This window comes from Bidens hawaiensis, unplaced genomic scaffold (genome assembly GCF_021521415.1).
Source record: "Bidens hawaiensis isolate Kalapana, Puna unplaced genomic scaffold, B.hawaiensis_p1.1 tig00055108_1, whole genome shotgun sequence".
In the NCBI taxonomy this organism is placed as follows: Eukaryota; Viridiplantae; Streptophyta; class Magnoliopsida; order Asterales; family Asteraceae; genus Bidens; species Bidens hawaiensis.
Genome location: NW_027499951.1, coordinates 69,263 through 92,175, shown reverse-complemented (window position 1 = coordinate 92,175; position 22,913 = coordinate 69,263). Strand labels below are relative to the sequence as shown.

At 33.8% G+C, this 22,913-nt stretch overlaps 2 protein-coding genes across 2 annotated transcripts; both read left to right on the top strand.

Moving 5' to 3' along the window:
• Window positions 1-3,044: 3,044 nt before the first annotated feature.
• LOC143600953 (protein PIN-LIKES 3-like) lies at window positions 3,045-6,200 on the top strand. Its single transcript, XM_077078486.1, has 10 exons — window positions 3,045-3,185; window positions 3,362-3,441; window positions 3,513-3,637; window positions 4,083-4,204; window positions 4,292-4,447; window positions 4,526-4,615; window positions 4,695-4,795; window positions 5,550-5,602; window positions 5,671-5,856; window positions 6,023-6,200. Exons 1-10 carry the CDS (start codon window positions 3,051-3,053, stop codon window positions 6,145-6,147), a joined length of 1,173 nt encoding a protein of 390 aa, XP_076934601.1. The 5' UTR covers window positions 3,045-3,050; the 3' UTR covers window positions 6,148-6,200.
• A 9,168-nt stretch (window positions 6,201-15,368) lies between these two features.
• Window positions 15,369-18,186, top strand: LOC143600952 (protein PIN-LIKES 3-like). The gene is made up of 10 exons (XM_077078485.1): window positions 15,369-15,554; window positions 15,638-15,717; window positions 15,899-16,023; window positions 16,111-16,232; window positions 16,308-16,490; window positions 17,297-17,386; window positions 17,478-17,578; window positions 17,672-17,724; window positions 17,801-17,986; window positions 18,062-18,186. Exons 1-10 carry the CDS (start codon window positions 15,420-15,422, stop codon window positions 18,184-18,186), a joined length of 1,200 nt encoding a protein of 399 aa, XP_076934600.1. The 5' UTR covers window positions 15,369-15,419.
• Window positions 18,187-22,913: the final 4,727 nt, after the last annotated feature.

Sequence of the window (22,913 nt, the reverse complement as noted above, 5' to 3'; positions counted from 1 at the left end):
TAGCCCATTGGCTCTTATTATAGGGTTAGGATTTGTTTGAATGATCATAACTAATTAATACAAGTCGGATGATCATCTAAATGGTTCTAATTATCATGTCTGGAAAGTTAAGATGAAAGACCTTTTATGTGAAAATTATTATTTGCCATTATTTAGTGTTTACTACCTATAAACGTTTGAATATATAAAGTGGAATATTTTGCACAGATGGGTTTATAAGTATTCGATAATGTGCTGATGATAATGTTTTGAACCATATTAGTGCGAAAACTCATGCTTGTACTTGTGGAGTTGAGAATAATAAATTGTTCTTGATCAAACAGATAATGAGTCTGAAGTACCATGATAGAACTCATGTTACTAACTATCTGAATGCATTTTCGGAAATTCTTAATGTGCTTACAGGAATGACTATTAAGTTTGAAGATAGGATACAAGGTTTATGGTTTCTTGATAGGTGCTTTCCCAGATTCTTGTGAGACTTTTAGATCATAATTTTTCCAACTCTACAACAAATGTTATTGTCACATTGGAATTGGCTAAAGGTGACATTTTAAATGAAAATAAGATACACAAAACACCCATTATTATCATGATACTATAAAATGTTTTCTCATAAATAACTAATCTGTGTAGGGATGGCAATGGTTCGGGTTTAGGTATTCCTAAACCCATACTCGATTATTAAAGCCTGTCCAAATCCGTCGGGTTTTAATCAGGTAATTCATGTCGGGTTTTGGGTTTTCCCATTGAGTTTCGGGTTTTGACAAAATACCCGTCGGTTTTCTATCTTCCAAAATGTAATCATATTATTTAAATATGTGGTCTCTTCAATATTTATGAAGCTAAAAAGGTAGATGAAAGATGTTGGTTTGTCAAATGGTATAGTTGTTAGTTGTTAATGCATCACTTTCTTTATAATTACACATGCAATTCCAGATTAACTTGCATATCAGCTAATATAAACTAGTCCACTATATATGTATATATAGATATACTATGTGTGTGTACATATATGTATAAAATAATATAAAAAATAGATCAATGTTATCGGGTAATTGGGCCGGGTAATCGGGTATATTACAAATCCCAAACCCGTCCCAAACCCATGAAAAAAATTCAACACTAATCCCAAACCTTAATGTGTCGGTCATTACTTGTCCCAATTATGTCGGGTTTCGAGGTTTTTTTCATCGGGTTTCGAGTTTTCTCATCGGGTTCGGGTCTCACTGTCATCCCTAAATCCGTGGAAACACGGCTCGAAGTAATTATGACCATATTAAGCTTTTATTGAACCAATCTTAAATAGTTGTTCTGATTTACACCGGTTCCAAAACCTATTTATCAAACAAAATCTATCCAAACAACCCAACTTTAAAAAGGTTAAATAACATACAACAAAGAAAAACTTTGCATTTTCACGAAACAATTGGTCGGAACATAATTTGGAATATAGTCCTTTTACGTGTCAATAAGGGAAAAATAGACGAACAAGTTTTGTTATATTGTTTATACACTTGTCTAAAACGTATGTATGTACTTGTGAATAATAACAAATATAATAAATTGACATCCAATTTTCTTAAAAAATATATATAATCTTATTTTAACGAGTTATAAATTTAAAATCTTTTGTTTTAAAATACACATAGTTTACACAAGTGTCGTGACTTTAATAAAACAAAATTGAGGTGTGAGGCACTTTTAATGGTAAATATTTTAATATATTAAACTACTAGCTTTTATCCCTCGTATTACGGGTTTGTTTTATGTTATTCGTTTTAACGTTTATAATATTTATATACTTTTTTTTGGATTTTAGTTTTATTTATTATAAGAAAGCTAAGAATATATTTAGGATTTGATGATGAAAGGGGTTTACAAATAAATAAGATGCTATAGACCGGTTTAAAGGTTATCTGAGTTTGATGAGATCTATGGCCCACTTATTTTTTTACTATAAATTGTTTCTTAATTATAAATAGTATTTTTTTTCTAAAAATATGATATTTTTTTAGTATACCACTATCATAGTTTTCATATCAAATATTTGGTTAGATTAATTTTTAATTTAATGAGATGTTATAACCCGTTTAAGGGCTATCTGGGTTTGTAAGACCCATACCCGTAAATTCGTATCAAATGCATGAGAAATCTTCATTTATGAATAAAATAATCTGGTGGTTTGAAAGAAAGTGTAAAGCAGTGAAAGTGATTTTAAAGGTTTCGTTTATATATTTAAGATGTATGTTAATTGTTAAGTGACTTTTTATAGAGAAAAAAAGTATTTTGGTGGTGTTTTTGTGTGATATCACCCCTTAAAGAATCATGTGTTTTCAATCAATCTATAAGTGCATGCGTAATAGGACAACTCATGGCAACCACAGCTCAAAAGGGTGTTGAGCACCGCTCTCGATTGTTTTGGGACAGGTGGGCTGTGCAAACGACGAGAGTGGAGGCATGGCTGATATATTAATTTATTTTCATGGCAAATGAGACCCTTGCCACCTTTCACACTTTTAACTTTAGTTTATTATTATTATTTTTTAAATTAAATCATTACCCACTTTAGTGAAAGTGGTCTTAGTGAAACAAGTCTTGCCTACAAGAAAATCATTTCACGCTTTAGTAAAACAGATATTAACTACTACACTTGACTTGACAAAACGTTTTTCCTCTTCTAGTGAAACTATTACACATGCACTAACAGTAAATTAAATCAACCCGTTAGTGTAATTTAATAAATAGCTGGTGTCACTAAAGTTAAAGGTTAAAATGAACCGTTGGCAGGTCCGGCCAACCACATACAGTTTGGTTTACTATTTCTCTAAGCCATAGTCATTAGTTTGGGTAAGAAATTCTGTCAATATATACAAGCATCTTTTTTAAGTGACGTGATAGAATCCCAATATTGTCCCCACATGAATAATATATATTCCTCTTATAGTTAGCTTTCTATATTACATACCAATTAACCTTAACTTCATAATCTGCATGAAGATTTGTTAGCTTTCTTCTCTGAAACTTGAAACAGTTTATTTGTTTTATGGATGGGGTTTGTAGATCTGTTTTCTGCTGCTTCTATGCCTGTTTTCAAAGTACTCATCGTTACTGCACTTGGCTCTTTTCTAGCCTTGGATTATGTTGACATCTTTGGAGAAAGTACAATAAAGCAAGTCAATAAGGTAAGTAAGTTCTATGTTTTTCATTAAGTAATCAATAAAGTGCAACGATGGTAAATACAAATTTGCATTCTTGGGATCCAAAGGAACATATGATCATGATGTTTTCTGATTCAAGAATATTGCAGACTTGTTTAAAGATTCAATTTTTTTGAATAATATTCTTTCTGTGCGATCAGCTTGTTTTCTTTGTGTTCACTCCATCACTTGTGGGAAGCAATCTTGCTAGAACAATCACTCTTGAAAGTGTCATTTCTATGTAAATTAACTTCCTTTTGTTGGTTTAACCTTATTAGGTCATGGTTGAAGATTAACTGTTGAAAACTGCAGGTGGTTTATGCCTGTCAGTATTCTGCTGACATTCATAATTGGATCAGCACTTGGGTGGGTGCTTTTGATCATCACTAGACCCCCTCAACATCTAAAGGGCCTCATTCTTGGTACTTGTGCAGCAGGTAAATTAGTTGTACCGTACAATCCCTAAAGCAAAAAAGGGAAATGCTTAGAATAGTAGGTCAGTTTAAAACTATCGCTATTGTGGGACTAGCCCGCATGATAGATGTTCAAAGTCTTTTAGTTGAGAGGTGTTGGATTCGATCCCAAACAAGGAGTAAAATTGGTGTAATTTAGGAGTGATCAATAGAGTTAGAGGTAGCATTTGCGTTAAAAAAAAGAGTTTAAACACCTTATTATTATACTTTCACCTTAGATTAAATCAAGTTAGCATAGGTTACATTTCTTTAGGAAAGCTATAGCCATCATAGAATTTTAGAGCGCGAGGTTAGAAATCTGCAGCGCTAGAGGACACTTGCCAAACACAGGCTAATTAGTACGTAGTAATAAAAGTCAATATCATTTTGCCAAACACAGGCTAATTATGATAATGATCATGCTTGACAGGAAACCTGGGAAGCTTGCCAATGATAATAATACCCGCTGTATGCAAACAGAGAGGCAGTCCCTTTGGTGATCCTATTGTTTGTCATGAGTTAGGCATGGCTTATGCTTCCCTATCTATGGCAGTATGTATTTTCACTCCAAAAGTTTTTAAATTCATTTGTGTTTCAATGGTTATATATATCCACCAATCTTAATGATAAATTTATCAGATTGGAGCTCTCTTTTTGTGGACTTACATTTACAACCTAGTGCGTGTATTCTCGGTTAACTCCCAAGATTCGGGTAACAATGTTGTGGCTTCTGTCCTGACTGAAAGTTTGCTTCCATCATCTTCATCTACTGTTAACATGAACGGGAAATGGAAGGTCTATTTATCTTTTTCCGCTTTTGATGCTTATAAGACTGATTGCTCACCTCAAATATGAAAGCATAATGTGCATCAGGTAACATCAGAAAAGATGAAACAACACTTGGGGAACTTTTCCAGACGGGTTAACTTGAAAGCTGTGTTTACACCAGCAACCACTGGAGCGGTACGCTGCTTAATGTTTATAAACCTTTGTCTATAGTTATTTATCGGCCAAGCGTGATAATTTGTGCTTAATCTTAAAGATTGTGGGCTTCATGATCGGGGCAATCCCGCCAATGCGCAGGCTACTAATAGGCACCACGGCTCCCCTTAGAGTGATCCAAGATTCTGCATCTTTAGTAGGGTATAGTCTGTACGATTTTCATTTTTGTGGGTCTCATAAAATTTCAAAATTCATTTTGCGGGTCACAAGATCTACACGGTTTATTATTTCTAGGCGCGTTCTTTTAGAAGTTTGTGTACTTCTAGGCAGTTCGCTACCCCAGCAAGCGAACTTGCTGGGTGGCAAGTGTATGCATTCCGATTGTCACCTAAGAGGACAACTGCACAAGAGAACTCAAAAAATAAAAAATAAAAACAAAAAACAAAAACTGTTAGAACTAGAATGAGTTTGTTTGCATGGGTAGTAATAGTTATTGCATATTGTCTATAATTAGATTGTTATCTATAATTCAAATACAAACTCATTCTAATTATAGACAATATGCAATTATTTGAATTATAGATAACAATCTAATTATATGCAATAATCTATAACAGTTTTTTATTTATATGCAATTATCTATAACAGTTTTTGTTAGAATGAGTTTGTTTGCATGGGTAGTAACAGTAATAGTAATAGTAATCTTATTTATCCCTAAAATAAGGAATTCTATGTATTATTACAATTGACTATAAATAATGCATAGAATTCCTTATTTTATGGATAGATTTTACAAGTATTTGAATTCTAGATAACAATCTAATTATAGATAATATACAATTACTATTAGTTAGCAAACTGCTTACTAATCCAAAAAACAAATATCCCTATGATGAGAATGGGACCCACATAAGAAAAGAACTAATGGATCCTATTGATGCTCATGTTGTATTAGGGACGCAGCAATCCCAACCATGACATTGATTATGGGCGGTAACCTCTTAAGAGGTAAGCAAGAACATAATTAATCAACAGTCAGCGTATTCAGTTGCTTGAGATATAGATGTAATGTGCAGGTCTCAAAGGATCTGGCATCTCATCTTCACTTATCGTTGGAATAATAGCAGTGCGGTTTATCTTCTTGCCATGTTTTGGAATTTTAATCGTCAAAGGAGCAATTTACTTTAGCTTAGTGCATGTAGAACCTCTTTATCTTTTCGTTCTTCTACTACAATATGCGCTTCCACCGGCCATAAACATTGGTATGTGTTGGGGTGGCTGATTTATACTGCTTAGAGTTTATCATAGTTATCTCGAAGATAGTTACAATTAAACTCTAATTAACTTGTATATTCTCTCAAATGGATTTGACTATATATCTATTTTTCTTGAATTTTTGACTAGTTTGTGAGATTGGTCATATGACAGGAACAATTACACAACTATTTGGAGCTGGTGAGACAGAGTGTTCCGTGATTCTGCTGTGGGCCTATGGTTTGGCATCCATCTCACTTACCGTTTGGTCGATGTTCTTCATGTGGCTCGTGGCTTAGTTTTCAAATTGTTGGTGTTTTAAGTTGTTTGATCGTGTATCACAGAATCTTTTTGTCGATAATTAATTTTTTGTTATTTTAAATGTTTTATATATTGGTTTCGAATGAAAAATTAATCCAATTCCAATCCTTGGAAAGATAGGAGCATGGCAAACATACAAGAAAGAATCAAATTTCAAGTTTGCTACCAAATCATGCAACATTACCTTGCACGCCATATAATCGTGTAAAGCTTGGAAGCAGGCGAAAGTAGAAGTAAGGAAAATTAGCCTATGAGGTCTGATCAATCTAGCTTCTGTTCTGTATTCTTTCATTTAGACTCTAAACCGTTATTTTCGAACTAGATAAGACGATGAGAACAAGCGTATAGCTAGTCTAGTTGAGTGTATTTGAACCGACAAACGTTGGTCAATGATGGCCGGTGGATCAATGTTAGTCAGTGTGGGTTAATATTAATCAGTTACTAATTAGAGTCGATAAAGGTAAACGATGGTCACAAATAACCGCCATAACTCATAAAGACATGTATGGCCTATATTGATAAATTATGCTTGTTAATAGTCAATATATTGTTCAATGGCTGTTGGCCAAGATCTAATTTTTTCTCATTAGGGTCAAATATAAATCGCTACAATTTAGCTTAGCTTAGCTTAACCCATTAAGACCTAATATATGGAATTTGTTGGTTAATAATCATCGAGTTTCAAATATACCCATTAGTTGGTTAAAGTAAATAATCGTCGGGATTGTTTAGAAAATTTCTTCATTCTAATATTTACTGGTATAATTTTATGTTTTTAACAACCACAATATGAATTAAAATATAATTAATTGCATGCATATCATTATTACCATAAACTACTTTGAATATATGAAATATTTAAATTTTATATTGATAAAAAAAATATTAAAAGATAATTTCCTACTTTGTAGCGCGTACACATGATATTATGAAAATACATATACCCAAAAGAAAGTTTACTATGTGATGAAGCTAAGACCAGGCTAGAAGAAAATTAAAAAATATTAATAAAAATCAGGCATATAATTTGGGTATATGGTGTTGGGTAATTGGGTTGGGTATCCTCTAATTCCATACCCATCCTAGTTCCCATGGTCCCAATGTCCCATGCTTGCAAATAAATATATTTTGTTTTCATCTCATACTCGGTTTCATACCCAAACATCCATCTAGCTTTTTTACTGTCCCTAAAGACATATGTGAGTCATCGAGCTAATTAGAAACTAATATGAGAGAATATGACTCGCTAGTCACTACAACCCGATTTTCCCTTAAGACCTAATAACACATATTACACATATTAGAGTCCATCATACTCCATTAAAAGCTATGATGACTCTTAAGACCCAATGTGGCCCGTTAAGACATCTATTATTGATGACTATGATCTAATATGTCTCACTAACGTTTCAAAACCAGTATTTCACTCGAACCAAATTTAGTTCAAAAATGGTACAATTAGTTGAATCGGAATGTACTCGGAGGTTCAACCAGGTTGAATAATTGCAATTTCATATACACAGGGACATAGCTATGAAGGGACCCGAGGTGGCTCCGGTCACTGCCGTTTTTTCCGTTAACAGGGTAAATTTCGTGATTTTTTTCGAAAATTTTTATATGTATTAAGCGCGATCACCCCAATGTATTTTTCCAAAATGCTGCCGGTCACCACTGATTTTTTTTAAATATAATACCCTATCATTTGATTTTTTTTATAAAGCCTCACGGTTTTTATAAACAAAAGTTACGAAAATTGTAAAAAACTTTGTTTTTATAAAACTCAAAATTGAGGGGGCTTTTTTTGTAAATTGTTAAAATAAAAACACAACAAAACTTACAAAAAAAAAAAGAAAAAGAACAGGTCTTTTACTCCAGGCCTACCTGCGCCACTACTTTTGCCGTTCTGCTCATCGTCATCGGTCGTCGTCCACCGCCGCTCGTCCACCGCAAGGTAATAGTTCATTAGTTCTATCTTTGTGTTGTTAAACATAGTTCTATGTTCAAGGATTATAAAATTAGGGTTTGTAATTGTGAATTGGGTATTTGGGGAAATTAGTCAACTAAGCTTGTAATTGGTATTGTATGGTGAAGTTGTATTTTAACTTACCCTATTGAATCTTCTTAATTAGGTAAATCATGAAAAAGCAAGATACAATTTACTCTTTTTTCAAAAAAAAAAGGATGATGAACAAATGAGTAAACGTCACAGAGCTTCGACTAGTGAGCCGGTTAATTTTGAAGCTCCAAAACAACCACAATCAAATACTAATGAAGTGAATCTTAACCAAGTAAACCAACAAGAAAATCATGGTGATTCGGAAGCTCCACCACAATCAAATTCTAATGAAGTGGATCCTAACCAATTAGAAAGAGACCCGGCTAAACGAAAACCAATGTGGGAGCATCCGGTAAATTTAAGGGAACAAGTAAGACGGGCATATATTTCTTTAGGAACTTATCAAATACAACCTACAGAGTACAAAAATAATGGTCCAAAGGGACATACTCGTAGGTTCCAATATGTTTGGTTCAAAATGTTCCCGAATTGGCTAGAGTATTCTCCAACAACACACCGTGCTTATTGTTTTTTGTGTTATCTATTTAGTGATAACCAAGTGTGAGCCATGGTTACGATTCATTTACCGTTAAAGGATTTGATACATGGAATAAAGTTAATGGGAAAAATGTGCATTCTTTGGCCACCTTAAAAACTTCACAACATAGATATTCTTTGGTATTCGTCAAAACTTGTTGAACCAAGAAGCACACATTGACACTCGAATTTTGAAGCAAACTTAAGAGGAAATAGTGAAGAACCGTTTACGATTAACAGCTACTTTGATGTAGTTCGTTGGTTGACATTTCAAGCTTGTGCTTTAAGAGGACATGATGAATCTTCTAAATATAAAAATCGAGGAAACTTTATTGGATTGTTAAAACTTCTAGCTTCTTATAATGATGAAGTTGGAAAGGTTTTATTAGAGAATGCTCCTTATCATGCAAAGTATACTTCGAGTGATATTCAAAAAGAAATTCTTAGCATTATTGCAAATAAAGTTCGAAAGCATATTTGTAGCGAAGTCGGGGATTCATTCTTTTGTGTAATGGCTGATGAGTCAAGAGATTAGTCAAAAAAGGAGCAAATGGCCATTGTTTTGAGATTTGTTGATGCAAAAGGGGACGATACAAGAACGGTTCTTGGATTTGGTTCATGTTACAGATACTTTATCAGCAACATTGAAAACAAGTTTGTGGAAACAACTTCGTGTTATCAGTTAGATGTTAAAAAAATCCATGCTCAAGGTTATGATGGTGCTAGCAATATGAGAGGTGAATGAAAAGGATTACAGGCACTTGTTCATCATGAGTGTCCTTATGCGTATTACGTTCACTGCTTTACTCAAAGGTTAATTACTTGTTTATTTTTCTCTTTCTTCATTGGTTTGACTAGAATACACTTATGTTTATTACGTTTTTGTGTTTTGATCATAGGTTACAACTTGCCTTGGTTTGTGATTCAAGGGAAATTATTCAGTTCTTTAATAAACTAGTCTTCACAATTAATGTGGTTTATGCTTCTAGTAAGCGTCATGATGAGTTACAAAAGGCAAAGGCAGAAGAGACTAAAACGTTATTGGAAATGGGTGAAATCAAATCGGGATCAGGACTGAATCAAGTTGGGACATTAAGAAGAGGTGATACATGTTGGGGTTCTCATTTTAACTCCGTTTATAGTTTGGTTGACATGTTTGGTGCCACTCGAGCTGTTATCCAAGGAATAATTGAAGACTTATCTCATACTACTTTTTCTCAACGTGGAGATGCTGATACAACGTGCGATTACTTGGAATCATTTGAGTTTGTGTTTATTCTTCACTTGATGAAGGAAGTATTGGGAAAAACTGAAAAACTTTCTCAAGCATTACAAAAGAAATTCCAAGATTCTTAATGTCACGGAGTTAGTTTTTTCAACAAAGGCTAATCTAAATGAATTTAGAAACAATGGATGGGAGTCTTTTCTTTCAAAAGTTACTTTGTTTTTACAAGTGTCTCATACAAATGCCAGACGTATACTTCCACATGATATCGGCATCGTAAAACAGATCTTGATGTTACATTTGAACATTATTACCGAGTAGATCTCTTTACATCCACATTGTACAAACAACTAGAATAGTTGAATAGTGGATTCGATGAGAGCGCGATGGAGTTGTTAACTCTTAGTCTAGTTTAGTTTCAAAAGAGATTGATGTTGATAAGATTTGTCTTCTTGTTCAGAAGTATTATCTTGAAGATTTCACAGAGCAGGAAATTACTCTTTAACAATATCAATTGCAGAATTTCAATTTTAAAATGCCAAAGAATACCATTCTAAGTGGTGTTTCAAGTATTTCTAATTTATGCAAATGTCTTGTGGAAACTCAGAAACGCGAGACGTACTATTTGGTTGATAGAGTGGTTCGGCTAATCTTGGCACTTTCCAATTTCTACTGCAACAACAGAGAGGGAGGTTTTCAGCAATGAAAATATTCAAGAATTGCCTTCGAAATAAGATGTCAGACAAGTATCTCGCGAATAGCTTGATGGTTTACATAGAAAAAGAAATTGCTGACACATTTGATTCGGAATCTATAATTAACGAATTCAAAAATATTAAAGTTGTCGAGCTGCTTTGTAATTCTTCTTCTAAGGTATTCACCCCTCCTCTCGGCTCTCGAATTATTATGAATATTTTAGGTCGAGTTTTTATAATTGTAAGAACAATCGTTTTTGAATGAATGAAAAAAAACTAGATATATAGATGTCATATTGTTTGATCCGACCCGAACATAACCACCGACATGGCCCGAACCACCGACACGAACCAAATCGTCAACCCAAAAATTTTTGGATCCGTGACTTCGGTCACTGCGTGGCGAAGCCCAAGTTTCGCCACTGCATATACATACAATTTCAACTCAAAAAATAAGCCAAAGCACATTAATAAACATCATACTTGAGCCAAATATCGTACATAAACGATGGTTGAGTCAGATAGAAAGTTTGTACATTGCATACGAAATTAGTTAATTATAAAAGATTTAAATAAACCAACATTGGATTTGCATGATACAAAATTGGTTGATTAACGAATCGTAGTTTACCGTGTTTACTCGTTTCAATTTTATCCGCTGTGTCAAAAGCCATTTTTAAAAAATATGAGCAGCAATAAATATCAAAAAATCTCTTGGATTTAAAATGGCCGGTTTAAACCTGTATTTTAGAAAAAACCGGTGGTACGATGTTTTAACAATCCGTCCAAAAATATTGGGTTCTAAATACCATTTAGCTTGCGAATATCTAGTATAACCAATTCATCCGGCCAATATGTACCGTTTTTTAAAATATTGTGTCTCATTATAACACCGTCTGACTTAAATTTGAGTTAAAAGATTTTCTGGGTTATGCCCCCAACGGAAAATAGCCCAATGAAATCTAACGTGGGCCTTAGTGACACATATCCTTGAGCCCAAGCTTTCCTAACGCCCATCTAGTCTACAAACAGCCTAAAGGAAAACACCCAACTACCTAAGCACTACAACTTTAATTGGACTTATACACAACCCAAATGCTACATTCGGCCCGAGAAATTTTCCACTCCATGCTATTAAGGATGAGATCGGTACCGGTATTGACTGGTACCGAAAATCCCGATCTCGAAGATCGCAAATTTTTGGTACCGGTACCGAACCGGATTGAAGGTAAAGTTCGTGAATACCTGTACCATACCGTATTATACGGAAACTCAAAACTTTGGTACCGATTCAGTACCGACTGTACCAAATCGGTACCGATCTCAATACCGGTTCCAATCGATATCAATACTGAATTTGTTCACCTTATTACTATTCTTACTAAACTTATAATACATGAAGACAATAGAAACCCTATAGAAATTTAAATGCACAAGAATATGAACACTATAATTCATCGCATCCAAACCATGTTCAACAAAGCTTCCCACATTTGCTCCATACACAGCTTTAGACTTTTAAAAGAACTGATATCAAGCTTCCAAATTTTTACTCTAACTTCAGCTTGGCCTTGAACTGTTGACCAAGTTTGACTATAACCAACATTGACTTTTCAATTTTTGGCCACTTTTGACCATCATCCAATCATTAGCCATCTGAAATCTGAACATAATAGACTATCAGCATTGAGTTTTTGGTAGATTTTGATTATTTATCATGCACTCTAAATATTGTTTAATGGGTCGTGCATGGACTATCAACTGTATTGGACTATCCAAAGCTTGTTGCACGTTTGCTTGCCACTTTATTATGATCGTTTTGAGTTGTTAAATGAGAAATTTGGATTTATTTGCCAAAAAAAATCTCTGTGACTGCTTATCTTTTTCCTCCTTACTACCAAACTTCAGCCTCTGATTTTCCATCTCTCATATGTTGTTGAGACTAAACGCTTATATTTGTCCTGATTTTCCATCTCTAATTTACCAGTTTTCGTCCGAAAATTTTGAGACCCCGTACGTTTTCGTTCAAGCTTTGCTACTGCTTCCAATTACTCTCTCTTGGTTGGTCCTTTGGTGGGCCATAGTTGGGGGGAGGCTATGTTTACCGTTAGCAACATACTTCTGTACTACACATAATAGTTTTTGGCATTTTCAATTTGCTGTAACCACAACTTACTGACCAACAATTTGTGATGGCAGCAACAACAGCAACAAAATAAACAAAAAATATTTCGCAATTAATAAGATGAACTGAACAATGTATAGCCTGATCAGTTGGGTTCAACACCATAATACTTACAGGGTCCCACCCAACTATGACCCTGAGCTCAGTTTTTGCATTTAATATCATTCGATATCCATTGCTAGTTTATTCAGAACTCTGCTACAAACATTTTCAGTATTTGTTGGTCTATCATGGTTTTTTAACAGATCATATGCTGATCTCACACTCATTAAATACCTCAATAACTCGATTCTGATGGAAGAAGCCACGTTTTGCAGTTTGATGACACTAATCAAACTCATTTTACACCTGTTTATGTCCATAAATAATAATAATAATAATAATAATAATAATAATAAATTTCCTTTTTGATCAATAATTTTGGTTCTATTATAAGTTACTGAAACCCGTTACTGTGATCGAAATAAAGGTTTAATTGTCATTCAAAGGATATTGGATTTTAATAATCAATTTTGACCTATCCAGTGCTACATACAACTTAAGAAATGTATTAGGATAGTCTCAACTTTAACCTATTCTCCTCTACTGAGCTTTTTGCTAACGGAGTTCAACTCCGTTCGTTTTTTATGATGTGGTTGTTTTTTCGACATAAGTGTCCATGCAAACAACCACGTAATAAAAAACTAACAGGGTTAAACTCCATTAGCAAAAAGCTCGGTTAAGGAAAACTAACGTATACCTACATAATTGCAATTTATAGCCACACAAAAAAAACCTTCAAAAAAAAAATAAAAAAAAATAAATAAAAATCATAACTCAAAATTTAGTAAAAAAACAAAAAGTAAAAACAGAAAAATGTTTCCACCGTCTTCCTCGTTCTTAAAAAAAATCAAAAAAGACACAATGTACAGTGAAAAAGACCATTGTATCTTTTTATTTATCATTGTCTTTTGTGTTTATTTTCGTCATCAATTGTGTCTTTTTTTCTTGATATTGTGTTATATTACTCAACATTGTGTTATATTTTGTCCGGCATTGTGTTATATTTTGCGATTTATTGTATTTTTTTAGTTATAATTGTGTCTTTTGTTCATTTTCGTTATTGTGCCTTTTGTCTCTGTATTGTGTCTTTTTTTTTTTTTTTTTGGATCGAGAATGACGAGGGAAACATTTTTGGTTTTTAAACTTTTTCGTTTTTTATTTATATTTTGAGTTATGATTTTTTTTATTAATTTTTTATAATTTTTTAAGGGTTTTTTTGTGTGACCATAAATCATTCTCACACTTTTTATTTTTGTCTCCATTTATATTTTAAGTTTTTCCTAAGAATAAATTGCAATTATGTAGGTATAAGTCGTTCAAATCCCGTGCAGAAAGAGTTCAATAATTATATATGAAATGTTACATACATGATTTGTTATAGAGAAAAGATAAATTTATCAAAATGAAATTATATTTATTACTGGAATTATTATAGAATGATTAATTAAACATAATTAAAAAGAGAATATAATTAATGTTCATTTACACCTTTTTCAGTTATGTTAAAAAATTTAAGATTTATAAATAAATAAGTGGTGAAGATTTTTTGCATTTCTTGCAATAACTTTGTTTCTAACTATATTCAAGCAATAAGAAACTATTTTTTTAATTTTTCATATGTATTATATGTAAATTACGTATACCAGCATATAAAAAACATTGTAGGACGACCATTTATATAACGTTTGAAAATTAAAAAATAAAAATCAATGTTGAAATACGTGTAAGTAGTGTAAACTACATTATTCACACATTTTCTCAAATGTTCATTACATATATGTAAATAATCGATCTACATATGCTTTTTATTTTAATTTTTGTGTAAGTAATTTACATATAATAAATATGAAAAAGAATACATTTCTTTGTTTGGTCTGAGTTATGGCGGTTTTTACAACCCAACTGAGTATTCTTGATTTCTCATATAAAAGTCAGAGCATCCACAATAAGGACTTCGAAAAACACCAAAAAGCATGCATAGTCATTTTGCACGTCATAAAAACATCATTCGTTAAAAACGCCTAAAACTCACCTGATAAGAAATCTTAAAAACACTTAAAGAAACATTGACACGTCATCACCACCTTTTAAACCTAAAATCCCCACCCGTCCCCACCACCTATAAAAAGGGCCCGCCTCCTTTTTTCTAGTTCTTATTAAAAAATTCTTCTAAAAATAAAAATAAGTCCCAAAAATCTTATCAACAATAAATAAAAATTAATGATGTATAGAATCTTAGTGTGTATGCTCTTAATAAATTAAGAAAATGGCAGCCTTTTATTCCATGCTAGTGTCATAAGCTTTAACTTTTGAGGTGCTTGCTTTATTAATAATAAAAAAAATTAAAAAGATTGCTTTCATAAGAGTATTTTATAATAATACTACCAAGATTGTCAGTTCACATAAGAAAGTTAATCACGTTGTTGACTGTTCTTTAAGTGTGCTACTAGGTTGGCTTTTTATCATACTTCATTTGTTTTTGAAATTTCTGAAAATAATTTGATTTAGAGATGGGCTTTGTTGATCTGTTTTCTGCTGCTTCGATGCCTGTTCTCAAAGTGCTTATCGTCACTGCACTTGGCTCATTTCTTGCCTTAGACTCTATTGATATCTTGGGACAAAGTACAAGGAAGGAAGTCAATAATGTAAGTTTGATTACAGATTTGATTAAAGATTCAAAATTTTTTTTTACCAGTTTGCAAAGCTCCATCCTTTGATTTGTGAACAGATTGTGTTCTACGTGTTCAATCCGGCACTAGTATCTAGCAATCTGGCTAGTACCATAACTTACAAAAGCATGATCTCAATGTAAGCATTCTTTTTAACTTCTGGTGTGTGTAATTGATCTGCTTAGTTTATATTTTTTTTATCGGCTAAATATTACACTACATAGGAGGAATTAAACCTTTGACCTCCTATTTGGACGGCCTAGTTTACATTTCTACAAGTACAATGTCACTTTTTAATCAAGCTTAATTTAAAACTGCAGGTGGTTTATGCCTGTTAATATTCTTCTAACATTCATAATCGGATCCGCGCTTGGATGGCTGCTTTTGCTCATTGCTAGACCACCTCAACATTTAAAGGGCCTTATTATTGGCACCTGTGCAGCAGGTAACTCATACGGTCATACCTACAAACCAAAGCATATATAAATGAACTCATTAAGTTTGTGTTTTGATCATGAGTTATGAGTGACAGGAAACCTGGGAAACATATTTTTGATAATATTACCAGCGGTATGCAAAGAGAAAGCCAGTCCCTTTGGCGATCCTGATGTTTGTTATGAGAATAGCATAACGTATGCTTCACTATCTTTGGCGGTGTGTAACTTTACTTACAATTTACAAAGTTGAAATCTTGTTATTTGTATTGAATCCTGATGACAAATTCCTCAGATTGGAGCTGTGTACTTGTGGGGGTATGTTTATAACCTAGTGCGGGTTTTTGTGGGCCACACGCTGAAATCTGGTAACAATGATTTAACATCTATCGATGAAACAGTCACTGTTCGAGAGGATTTGACCCGCTCTTTGCTTCCTTCGTCTCCGTCTTCCACTAACACCGATGGAAAAATGAAGGTTGTTATTTTCACTTCAGAGCTTCAACTCTTACTTAGGTTACTTGGGCTGTTCATAATTCAATTATGACTCGAATAATCTGAAATTCGAACTGAATTTGACTTCGAATTTCTAGTTCGAATCGATTCTTTATCCGAACCAAATTTCTAATTCGAATTCCAATTTAAATATCTCAAACCGATTCAAATACCCAATTTGCAGTATATAAAATATCTTTTATAAGCTTATATAATTTTTTTGGAATGGCCAACAAACACCTCCAAGTTATCTCCGTACGGGGCGACCCAATGGCAAAAGGCCACCGCCAGCTGATTCAACCCAGCTGTACGGAGCCTTTAAGCGGCTCCAAGTTATCTCTAGTTCAGGGAAAAATCACCCGCTCGAAGGCACGCTGGCGGATAACCTCAGGATCAAACCGGAGATCACAAAGATCCCGGTCTTCCTTCATTGAGCGACCCATGTCCACCAAAGTGTCGTAAGTGGGAATTGAACTTGGGTATCCGTTGAGAAACCCAAGCTCCCCCAAACTTAGGGATTTTTTATATATATATTAAATGTAGATGGATATTAGTTTAGGCATCTTTGTCTAACTTTGAATTATTATTATTTTTTCATCTCGGTTTATTCGAATAGACCCGAAGCCATATAAGTTATATGAATCAGTTTCATAGACCCGAAGTCATATAAGTTATATGAATCAGTTTCTGCCAGTTTTATTCGAACTTGAATTTAGAATTTAATTCGATGAGTCTCACTTGAATTTAGAATTTAATCGATGAGTCTAACATGTGGGTTGCCTTATTTAGGTGATGCTAAATGGGATGAAACATCAATTGGGGAACTTTTCAAGGCGTATTAACTTGAAGGCGGTGTTCGCACCATCTACTACCGCAGCGGTAACCACCTTATGTATCATAATTAAAGCAAAGATATAAATGTTTACGAGCCCACATAACTATACGTTCCTTTTTAAATTTTGTTTTAAAGATTGTCGGGTTCATGATTGGAACAATCACACCAATGCGCAGGCTACTAATCGGCACCACAGCTCCGCTTCGAGTGATTCAAGCTTCAGCATCATTAGTTGGGTATACTCGTTTTAATATTAATTACCTTGATTATGATTATCTACTCATGGAACGTAGGAAGCTAACAATCCATATTGTCGGTTTTTGTCAAAGGGACGCAGCGATTCCAATGGTGACATTAATAATTGGCGGAAACCTATTAAGAGGTAACTTTGGTTTGGCCATAAATTCACATCCATACTTCTAATTTCTTGATGTTACTAGTTATTATATGACTTGCAGGGCTTAAAGGATCCGGTATCTCATTACTAACTGTGCTTGGAATCGTATCAGTTCGGTATATTTTCTTGCCACTTTGTGGCATTTTAACTGTCAAAGGAGTGGTTTATCTTGGCTTTGTAGATCCAGATCCTCTCTATGTTTTTGTTCTTTTGCTACAGTTTGCGGTTCCACCAGCCATGAACACTGGTATAAGCTTTCGACGATTATATTGGTACAGTGTTTAAAATGTCGTACAAATTTATGAAACTAGTTAATATGCAGGTACCATAATGCAGTTGTTTGGTGTTGGTGAAAGTGAATGCTCCGTGATTATGTTGTGGACTTATGGTTTGGCATCAATATCGCTTAGCCTATGGTCGACCTTCTTCATGTGGCTTGTATCTTGACTTTGTTTCATTTAACTATATATGATGATTTTTGAGATTGGTTTTCAGAACATCTAGTATTTTGATTATTTCATTTCAATAAGCGTGGCAAAACGGATGGGTCAGATCGGGTCAGGTTAGATGATGGATTAAAAGGGGTTTGTGCTAAATGGGGTTTGGGCTTTTGCTGAATGAAATGGTACAGAAGCTAACCACCATGCATGGATAAAAATTGTAGAATATACACAAGGATCGGTTTATTTTATAAAATGATACAAAAATAAGAAGGATTTATAGCCATATAAAAAACCTTTAAAAAAATCATAACTCAGTATTTAATAAAAAAAACAAAAATAGTAAAAACACAAAAATATTTTCACCATATTCGTCGTTGAAAAAAAAAACAATGTTGAGGGAAAAAGATCATTGTGTCTTCTTATTTATCATTGTGCTTTTTTGTTTATTTTCGTCATTGATTGTGTTTTTATTCCTTGGCAAGCCTTTTTTCCTCTTGATATTGTGTAATATTACTCGATATTGTGTTATATTTTGTTCGGCACTGTGTTATATTTTCTGATCTATTGTGTTTTTTTGAGTTATAATTGTGCCTTTTGTTTATTTTTGTCATTGTATCTTTGAAAGTTAGCATTGTGTCTTTTGTCCTTTTTTTTTGAACAAGAATGACATAGGAAACATTTGAGTTTTTGAATTTTTTTTTTGCTTTTTATTTATATTTTGAGTTATGATTTTTTTATTATTTTTTTTTGAATTTTTTGTTAAGAGATTTTTTATGTGGCCATAAATCCTTCTTACGCTTTTCATTTTTGTTCTACCTTGTATTTTAACCTTTTCCTATATATAAACTAGCTTTAAACCCCGTATATTATACGAAATGATACAAATAATAAAAATGCAAATAATGTTAATCAATTAGTGCATAATGTATATAAAAAAATGTTTTACATATATATTTCTTAATACTTAAATTTTAAGTCTATTTTTCAAACACCAATTTTGTCATTGAAATCAAAATTATTGAAACCTACTAAATAAATTTTGAAAATAACACAATGTCCATAAATAATGTGCTAAATATGACCACAGCCTATAAATGCTACAAGGTAATCTATTTTTTTTTCATAGGAAACATTAAAATGTAGGGGCAACTTCATAGAATGGTAATCAACTTTCAAAAGTGTTCCAATTAGGTTACTCAATTTTAAAAAGTGTTCCAATTAAGTCACTTAACTTTCATGTTTGATTAAATTAAAGGTTTTAACATGTTTTTTTAGCTTTTTTCTTTTTTTGTTTCACATAAAAAATCTTTTTATCTTTTTTTTTTTGAAGTTGACGTTGAGTGCGACGTGAATTTTATTTTTAAATTTTAATACAATTAACGTTTTTTAAAATTTTTAAATTTTACTACATATATTGCAAATTCCGATCCCCACATCTTATCCTTCATTTCTTTCTTGACGCACAAAATAAATTGGTGAGACTTGATTTGAAGATCTAGTGACCCGATTTGAGGAAAATATGCATCAGTGACCTAATTGGAACACTTTTGAAAGTTGGTTACTATTCTATGAGATTTTCCCTTAAATAAAGGGTACTTCTATACTTGAATACATATTTGGATTACTTTTACCTTGTTTCCTTTTAGTTAAAAATGTAGCTTAAGTTATTCTACCCATTAGAAATGAAACATAACCCAACTTCTTTTTTAAAAATCAACCTCACACAAGCTATCCATTTTCTTTTTCCGCTCCTGACCCGAACACTCACAAAATTTTAACTTTCAATACACCCAAAGCATTCCGAACTTAGACATGTACGCGAACTTATTCAACACCCAAAACCTCATGCTGGTGCTGGAGAGTCAAACGGCGTGGGCCTCTGGTTCAAGTAGAAAGGGGGGTGTAAAAAAGAAAAATAAGGAACCGAAGGTGTCAACGACGAGAAGTGACTACGTACAATGGACGCCGAAGGGATAAACTAGCTCTTACACGAGCTTGGATCATCATTTTGTGGGACCATAAATGTTGTAAGTAATCAATATTAATTATTTAATTAATTTTATTTAGTATTTGTTTAAAATTAATATTAATTATCAAATTAAACTTTAGTCCCGCGGAGTGTATAGGTTGAAGGTATTCGAAACTTGGGTCCAGATCCAGGCAAACCGGATGATTACCGGACTTGGCAGGGGGTTCAAGCCCATTGGAAGGTCATAAATAACGAAATGCCAAAAATATACCGGGATATACAACCGAGTGAAGCTAACAACTTGGAGTAGGGGTAAATGCGACAATGAGATCCAAGATCGAGCGTTATCCGATTATCGAATTTAAGGGTAATGGGAAGGGCGACAAGGGAAGGAATCTAAGTGTATATATTGTTGACAGAGACTTCAGGTTTATCCGAAATGGAAAGGTAAAACCTCCATTCCGATCGCTTGACGACCTGACACATCATCTCAAGCTTCAAAATGGTCGAAGAACTCATCTTGCCATCCACCACGTTGACGAGGAAGACAAAGTACAAGAATTGCCCCAAGCCCTATGAGAGATAGTAAAACACAAGAAAAATGTGGAGGGGTTGTCTTTGACACGAGCCGATGAGGAAGCCGACAAAGAATTCGAACGATTAAGCGATATGTTCGGTCGTTTTGAAACAAAAGGCGAGGAACATTTCGCTAACCTTTGTGCTTCCACCGAACAAAATGATCGGTTTAACGATATATATATTTGTTCTTAACTTTTTTTGAGTTCCCAAATGAAACTAACCATATATAAATTTTTTAGCTACAAAATCTCAGCTAATTGATATCTTAAATTGCTTCTATAATATATGATTGTTTATTGGATTACATCGAAACAGAAGGCAAGCGGGCAACAAGCTGCGCCGCTACCCCTTTTTGAATCGCAAAACCCAATCTTTTAAAAACTATATTTGCTGATCTTGGAGTCATAACATTACTATGCATGACCCGCTGAACACGGGTAAGTAGCTCCACAGCTTCAGGCGCGAGGAAACCAAAAGTGTCAAAAGCAAAAGGAATAAATACATGTTGGTTGTCAAGACACGCCTTTTCATGTTTTGCCACCTTACCTGAAGCAGCTTTTAATGCGGCTTGACCGACCGCGAAACCACTACTCCCTAAGCCCACCAAAGGAGAAACCCCTGTTAAATCCACACACACGTGTTTCCCTCCTATCCATCCAAACACCAAAATGTCAGCCAGTCGATGTAACACCCCGCAACCGCAGCGGAAACGTAAACGGGATGCGACAGACACCTCTGATATCAACCACATTGTTTATAAAGAAAACTGAATGCATTAATATACTTCAAAATTACATTATCTCGTATTTCATTACCGTCTAGGTGATACACACATTATACAATACGATACATAATTCTAACTGTTATAATGTATCCTAACATCCCGCACGCAAATCTTACACACATCAAGCACTTAGCATGTAAGCAATCACTTCATCTTAATTGTACCTGAAAAGCATGTGAGAAAACGGGTCAACTACGAATAGTTGGTGAGTTTCACAATTCGAGAAAACCATGATAAATCATTATCAAAATATAATATTATCTGGGGACACTGTTAACCCAGTACTGTACTCATTCTGGGGGCAACGTTAACCCAGAAACATTTCCAAAGACATCTGGGGACACAGTTAACTCAGTAACACTTCCAAAGACATCTGGGGACACAGTTAACCCAGTAACACTTCCAAAGACATCTGGGGACACTGTTAACCCAGTACTGTACCCATTCCGTACGATACCCATACAATCAAATATTTATAAATACACGCAAATCCATGCGTTCAGTATGTACTTAAACATCTCAGTAAAAACATGCTTCCGCCCCGAGAAAATATTCGAAAACAGTTCAGAAAAAGGGGCTCGTGAAACTCACCTTAGCACATGCAAGCAGGTAACAACAATCATTATCAATTAACACGTCCAATATGTAATATGATCCCTACGATCGTTATTATACACTTATTGTTTATATAATCTTTTAACCGTATCAACCGGTACATCTGGGGACACTGTTAACCCAGTATTGTACCCGAAATACTTCTCCGGACTCAGATTGTGATATCGTTTAGAGTTCCATGGTCACAATTACTATTAGTCGTTTTTCTCGTTTTGCGTGCCTAGCACGGTTATCCGTTTTTATGTTTCAAAAATGAGTTTGGTCACACACGACCCGAAAATAGTGGTTGACTGATAATTTAATTAAAGATGTGAAATTATAGCTCGGTTTAGACGTCACGATTGGCCGCGGGACCCGTTTCCGTCTTTGGCGTACCGGAAACTGTTAAAATAGGTTAAAATTACTCAAATCATCCGAATTATTTTCGGATGATTCATTTTTACTTGTTTAACTCATTTATATGAAAATAGTCCATTTTTAGGGTTTTTATACACCAGTCAGCTCGCTTAAGCGAACTTTACCGGTTCACTCGTTTTAAGCTTTAAAAGTTTGTTTTTGCACAAATAATTATCCGTTTAATCTCGGATCTTGAAATTTTGCACAAAAGACTTTTTGACAGTGGGGAATTTTATAAAAATATTTCCAGAATTAATTTTTATATTTAAAATTTATTTATCTATTTTTAAACACCATTAAACACTAAATATGTCGTAAATCCAAACGATCTTAGAAAAATCCCAAATTTCTCCTGGATGTCCCCTGCCATCCACATAGTCAGTCCCCT

Excerpts from the sequence above, each read along its gene's own strand:
- LOC143600953 (XM_077078486.1), top strand. The coding sequence starts at position 3,051 with ATGGGGTTTGTAGATCTGTTTTCTGCTGCTTCTATGCCTGTTTTCAAA. Across the intron at positions 3,442-3,512 it reads CTTGAAAGTGTCATTTCTAT|GTGGTTTATGCCTGTCAGTA; the intron begins GTAAATTAACTT and ends TGAAAACTGCAG. Across the intron at positions 5,603-5,670 it reads GGGCGGTAACCTCTTAAGAG|GTCTCAAAGGATCTGGCATC; the intron begins GTAAGCAAGAAC and ends TGTAATGTGCAG.
- LOC143600952 (XM_077078485.1), top strand. The coding sequence starts at position 15,420 with ATGGGCTTTGTTGATCTGTTTTCTGCTGCTTCGATGCCTGTTCTCAAA. Across the intron at positions 16,233-16,307 it reads ATGCTTCACTATCTTTGGCG|ATTGGAGCTGTGTACTTGTG; the intron begins GTGTGTAACTTT and ends CAAATTCCTCAG. Across the intron at positions 17,987-18,061 it reads TCCACCAGCCATGAACACTG|GTACCATAATGCAGTTGTTT; the intron begins GTATAAGCTTTC and ends GTTAATATGCAG.